Source organism: Lupinus angustifolius, chromosome LG15 (genome assembly GCF_001865875.1).
Source record: "Lupinus angustifolius cultivar Tanjil chromosome LG15, LupAngTanjil_v1.0, whole genome shotgun sequence".
NCBI classification, from domain to species: domain Eukaryota; kingdom Viridiplantae; phylum Streptophyta; class Magnoliopsida; order Fabales; family Fabaceae; genus Lupinus; species Lupinus angustifolius.
This window is the reverse complement of record NC_032023.1, coordinates 12,206,787-12,213,722: the sequence shown is the minus strand read 5'-3', so window position 1 is coordinate 12,213,722 and position 6,936 is coordinate 12,206,787. Positions and strand designations below refer to the sequence as shown.

General features: G+C 36.2%; 1 protein-coding gene across 1 annotated transcript; it reads left to right on the top strand.

Annotated features, from left to right (window-relative positions):
* On the top strand, nucleotides 1–2,162 carry LOC109327703 (ABC transporter G family member 5-like). The gene has a single exon (XM_019560868.1). It carries the CDS (start codon nucleotides 240–242, stop codon nucleotides 2,160–2,162), a length of 1,923 nt encoding a protein of 640 aa, XP_019416413.1. The 5' UTR covers nucleotides 1–239.

The window sequence follows — 6,936 nt, the reverse complement described above, 5'->3', positions numbered from 1 at the left end:
TACTCTATGGAGATCAGTGCATAATGTAATGTTTAATGTAAAATACTATATGCAAATTTTGATACGTGAATGCCAAAACTCTTCCAACCACTTATTGTTTCTCAGTCAGTATCTGAGGCCAAAACTGTGGATTAAAGTAAGAACATATTGCAAGAGAACTAAGTGTGTTTGGAAATAATACCTTGGCAGAGAAGAGAAAGAGAGACACGTCCAAACAAAGAGACAAAACAACCTTTTCAATGCAGAAACAAGGTTGTGAGATTGAGGCAATAGGTATCAACTACAATATCAGCACTCAGACAACAAAGCAACCTTTTAGAATCTTCAGTAAACCTCCACAACTTAGTAACGAAGAAAATGGAGCGGAAGCAGCAGAGGAAGCAAAAGCTGAACAAAGATTACGCAGCGTTAAGCATGTCCTCAAGGATGTGAATTGCAAGGTGAAGCCATGTGAAATTATGGCGATTGTAGGGCCAAGTGGAGCTGGTAAATCATCCCTTCTTAAGATTCTTGCTGGTAAAGTTAGCCCACAGAGTGGTTCTATCTTGATGAACAACAAGCCTGTAGATAAAGCTCAGTTCAGGAAGATCTCAGGGTATGTTACACAAAATGATACCCTTTTCCCCTTACTTACGGTTGAAGAAACCATCATGTTTAGTGCAAAGCTAAGGCTAAATCTTCCTCGAGAACAGATATGCTTAAGGGTTAAGTCAGTGATTCAGGAGCTTGGTCTTAGCCATGTTGCTAGGTCTAGAGTTGGAGATGAAAGGGTACGTGGTGTATCTGGTGGCGAGAAACGCCGGATTTCCATTGGTGTTGAAGTGATACATGATCCAAAAGTGTTGATTCTGGATGAACCAACTTCAGGACTTGACAGTGCCTCAGCTTTGCAAATGATTGATACGCTTAAGGTAATGTCTGACTCTAGGGGAAGAACTATAATCCTAAGTATCCACCAACCTGGGTTCAAGATAGTGAAGTTATTCAATTCAATGCTGTTGTTAGTCAATGGTTCTGTGTTACACCATGGCTCTGTGGATTTGCTTGATGTAAATCTAAGGTTAATGGGTTTAGAGCTTCCTCTTCATGTTAATGTAGTTGAGTTTGCCATTGAGTCCATCGAAACCATTCAAAGACAACAAAAATATCAGCAAGTTCAGCTTCGAGCACCACACCGATTGCCTGTAACAGTGCAACAAAAGAAAGGTGATGATCAAGGTGAGAGTAGAAGTAGTAAGTTTACACTGCAACAGCTCTTTCAACAATCCAGGGTAACTGATGCAGAAATCATCAATGTGGAAATGGATTTCCCATATGAATATGCTAATTCAAGATTCAGAGAAACTGTGATTCTCATTCATAGGTTCTCCAAAAACATTTTTCGCACAAAGGAGCTCTTTGCATTTAGAACAATTCAAATGCTGATTTCTGGATTGGTTTTGGGCTCTGTCTTTTGTAATCTTAAATATGGTATAGTGGGAGCAAGAGAAAGGGTGGGTCTATTTGCTTTCATTTTAACGTTTTTGTTGTCAAGCACCATGGAAGCTTTACCAGTTTTCCTGCAAGAAAGGGAGATTCTAATGAAGGAGACCTCTAGTGGAAGCTACAGAGTATCCTCATATGCTATTGCCAATGGCCTAGTCTACTTGCCATTTCTACTCATACTAGCCACCTTATTCACAATGCCCTTATATTTTCTTGTTGGTCTCAACAAGAATTTCACCGCATTTTTGCACTTTTTGTTGCTAATTTGGCTGATTCTTTATACAGCAAATTCAGTTGTGGTGTGTTTCAGTGCTCTGGTGCCTAATTTCATTGTTGGGAACTCAGTGATCAGTGGTGTCATTGGTTCATTCTTATTGTTCTCAGGCTACTTCATATCAAAGAAAGAAATTCCAAAATATTGGCTACCCATGCATTATATATCTCTATTTAAGTATCCATTTGAAGGGTTTCTGATAAATGAGTTCTCCAACTCAAAGAAGTGTTTGGGCTACATGTTTGGTGCATGTGTGGTGAGTGGAGAAGATATGCTTAAAGAAGAAGGGTATGGAGGAGAAAGTAGTAGATGGAAGAATGTTGGGGCGATGGTGTGCTTCATCTTGATTTACAGGTTCATTTCTTATGTAATTCTTAGATACCGATGCTCGCAGAGATGGTGACTATCTCTTCTCTCTTAAGACCAAACGAAGAAATATCATCGTATCAACGAAGGTTATAATGAATTACAGGTTTGGCCAGTGAAACAAATTGTGTGATATGATACCATGTTGGTTTGTGTTTTCAATTATTGAATACTTAGCTCACATCTCTCTATGAAAATGACTATAAAAAATTAATGAAATTAATGGTATTGTGCCAAAATATGCAGTTTCATAGTTCCAAAAATGTTCGTTCGGTGGGCTTTAGCGAAGTCTGAGTTCTGCAAGGTTATGAACACCATGCATGCACTTATTCAATTGCAAATTCAAGAACAAGAACAATGCAATTTCAAACATAGAGGACTACTAGATTAAAAAATCAGCACTAGGAAAGCATGTCTAATTTCAATTAAGATCAGCTCACAGATTCTACCAATTAAGCATAAACCTTCAAGAAATGCAGACTCCTATTTCAAACATAAAGATAGAATGTTTGATTCCCAGTCTTGTTTCAAATTATGTATATGTTCTAAGTCATATTGAATAAACTAGTACACTGCAGCAAGTAGAATGCATGATGGTCATGAAAGTTGTCCATAGGAGACTTGTAAACAAAAAATCAGACTGGCTGAAAAAACACAATATTCTGAATCATCCCATTATGCTTAAATAAAGCTGATTGAATTCAACACCCATATTTTGTGGGCTATGTGTAAATCATAATTATTCTAACCATAAATCACAACATTTCCAGGGGTGTCTTGCAAGTTTTCATCCAATTCAACACTGTGTTTTCTCCAGCTTAAACATTACACAGAAGTCAAAGAGGACTTATGTAATGAGAGAATAGAGTCTTACACTTGGTGAGCAGTGAAGGGGTGACTAAGCAGCAGCAGCAGCACAGTTGAGCGAATCTCGTCATCCACTTACGTTAAGCCTCATCACCTTGCTCCTATGCTGGTTGCTCGAAGAAAGGCAGTCCCATTTGTTACTAATTTTTTTCATACAGATCTATGTCTGTCAAAAAATAACTTCACTTCAGATCCATGTTATGCCTTCTTTTGTAATAAAGGACGGACCATAAAATCATTGATGTTTTGCTCTTAAAATAGTGAAAATAGAGTTATGCTATAACTAAAGCAAAAGTTTTTCACCAGGCTAGGTCAGTAAGCCTAATTTCAATGACAAAAACTGTATTCTTAATATGAAGTACACAATATTCCTTTTTATTGTAGTTTAAAAATCCCTTAATGCGAACAGCTAAGTGCCCATATGATATTGATATACAGGATGTCTCCATTCTGTAAAAGAGGGGGTCATGGTTCTAGCAATCAGCTGTACATATGATCAAAATAAAGCAGGTTTGAAATCAGTGGTACCAAATGTAGAATATATTCAAGGATATGTAGCTAAAGCCTATTAGCTTATAAATATAGCTCAGGTTTGGCTTCAAAAACAAAGCATTCAACACATTGAATTAAAACTTTTAATTGTAACTTCTTTAACAAAATCCTTTAACTTAAACCACTTAGAATAATTTTGGAGGACCCCTCACCTTGAACTTGCAGCCTTTGTCCATATTTTATGATAAAAGAGTGGTGGATATTCACAAAATGGAGGACCCCAACAGATATGCTACATATATAAATGGTTCAATATGAAATAAGTTCATAAGATTGATTTTAGGGTAAATTTTAAAAAGAGTCAATTTGAAATAAGCTCATAAAGTTGATTTTTAGGGTTTTTGTGGCTATTCCTTGCTAGTTTGGATAGCGGTCGGCAACAATTTCTTTCTCAAGGCATGTTTTCTTCAGCAATAGCAACATATTTCTCTTCGGCAACAATGCAGACATTATCCCCATTATTCCTCTTTATTCGTAAACGTCCATCACCAATTGTTGGGTTCTCCATTCTATGTGAACCAAGATGCTAAGATACTGCGAACAAAGACGCTAACATACTGCGAATAAAGGCGCTAACATATGCAAATCGGTATGTGCCAACCAGTTCGTAAGAGGAAAAGCGAATATTGTGAGTTTGTGACTATATTCCTGCTAACATGGCATTCCACGAGACATTATCCCTTTTCTACCATGTCTTAAAAAACAAGGTAACCATCTTCAACCAATCCACATTTCATATACATGGTCAATGAGAGAATTCCCCACAAAAATAGCAGATCCTTCTCCAGACTGGAACCTCAACCCATTCTTCAAAATGCAGGTTTGAGCTTTACCAAGCTTCAGATCAGCAAGATTTGCACATTCATTAACTAGATTCCCAAAGGTGTCTTGGTTGGTCAAATGAATTCCCTCTTGAGGAGGAGGAAGAAAAGACTAACCGTCTTTCATTCTCTCCAATTCGTGTATAACCTGCAATGAGTGCATTCCAGGATTACTAGATTCCTCTCCATATTTGAAAACATCAATATCGCAGCTTTCACACTAGCTGCCCTTGCATATCCATTAACCATGGAGGTTTCAGACACTACATCTCTATGTAGCATTCTATCAAAACCAACCTAGCTTTGTTTACTCTGCTGCTTTTTAAATACATATCAACCAATGCATTGCCTAACACAAGTGCATAACCCATGTAAACATCTATCAAATAATGTGACTTCGAAATCAAGCCATGGATTTGAACACCCATATTCAAACCATTCAAACCTGAACAAGCACTAGGAGCACTTCCAAAAGAGTCATTAAGTACAAAATCCTCAGTGCATGTCAGCAAAAATCTCAAAGCTTCCTCAAACTGACCATGTTGTTAAAAACCTTAAACCATAGCATTCCACAAGCACGGTCAGGTTCTGGCATCAAATTAAACATGCTCAAAGCCTCATCAATTGCACCAGCCATCAGCAGGGCACTTACAATCACATTTTAACTAAAACTGTTCCTCTGGGGAATATGATCAAACATTTTGTGTGCATTGTCCAGACAACCACATTTGCCCTAAATATCAAAGAGCCTGTTCTGAATGGAGACTTCCGGGCTAAACTCCGTCTTAACAATTCGAGCATGAACACAAAATGCTTCAAGAACAGACCTTGATTAAACGCAAGAGTTCACGAAGGGTGTTCAATCAAGAAATGAAAGGTCACCTATCACTTTTTTCACTAACCCATGTCTACTCTACCAATTCCATAATCTTCAAGAAAGGCCCTTAATTTGGAGGAGTTGACCCCATTACTTAACCTTGTCGCTGTACCCAAAATCCTGAATAGAGCATCAACTATAGTTATGTGGTTCACCCATTATTGTTCTTTCCTACTGCTACTGCTCATGTCTCCTCATCTATGATTGGCACTAACTAGTGTATGTTGTTGTCTCCTCATCAACTATAGCTATTGATTTGTTTCCATTAGATCATGAAGAATCACTCATGAATCATGATATAGCCAATTGCTCGAATCATAGTTAGAGAATATGAGTACTGGTACCATAGGTGGTTTATTAGGGAATGTGCTTCACCACTTTTACACACTCCACTTTCAATTTCACTTCACCTATACAAAAACACTCCTATTGCTAGATCATAAAAATAAAAAAAGCCGGCAGCCTAGTGGACTAAGCTCATAACTTTACTAGAGAAGTTGTTCTTATGATTTAAACTAATAATTTATGATCACTAAAAAACAAACTTATTATTGCCGCATGCTCACTCTTCATAAACTCATTTATATTATTCTTTTTAACTTATAGAAAAATACTTTATCTCATAAGAAGAGATGTCCATCACATTTACGTTCCCCACAATTATCAATTCAAATTAACATCATACATCGCCTTGTTTTAGAAAAATAGAAGTCTCACAAATTCTTATATTTTCCAAATAAGAAAGGTATAATAAGATATTGGTGATGGATTTCAGGGTAGATCTAATATTTTTGTAAATATCCATGTTTTGGGTCTCGAGTTGACTCTTCTGCAGAACAACCCTCCTTTTAATTTGAAGTTAAAACTGATGACAGTCAAGATTCTTCAAATTTGCTAGCAAGCATAGGGTCATTGTGGACCACTATACTTTTAACTAATGGTTTAATTTCTACCATCCTTTATCAGTCTTGGAATTGATTTTCTTACAACCCTTCCTGTTAAAATGTAATTCTAGAAGACCAAGTCAAGCTTTGATCAACACTCTGATGTCATTTAATATATACCCATTCAAAGCCACTACAAACATCTCTTTCAAAAATATTCTAACTATATTCTTAAATCACAAGAATGTGCCAAATCTCTATTGCTAACACGTATCACTAGCCACTTAACTTAAGTCTTTCTTAAATAGGCATTGGATTTAGGACCCCACGATAGAAGGTGCAAGTTACATTGTGTGATCTAAAAGTATCAAAATAGGATAAATAAATTGTATGAGTGCAATTTCATATAAATTAGGGATGCAAAAAAAAAATATTAACTATAATCATAATATATAACTTTTTTTTCTTCATGGTGTACATATTGAAGTGTGGCCCCACACTAGGCATGATATATTATAATCACTTGCGTCATTATTTTATACGTAAATTAGGAGGCCTACTATATATTACTCTCTATTACTGGAGAGACCAATTAATTGAAAATAAATAGAAAAACTAAAAAACAATGACACTTTTATACCCTTACTTTATATTGTTATTACATTTTTACCTTTAAAAATACCCTTAAAAGCCTAATTGTCCTCTCCAATAATACACAGAAATTTCTTTCCAATAAAATTGCACTTATCTACTACATATGATACATATATTAAATTAGTAAACATGTAACCATGGTATTAGCAAAAAGTT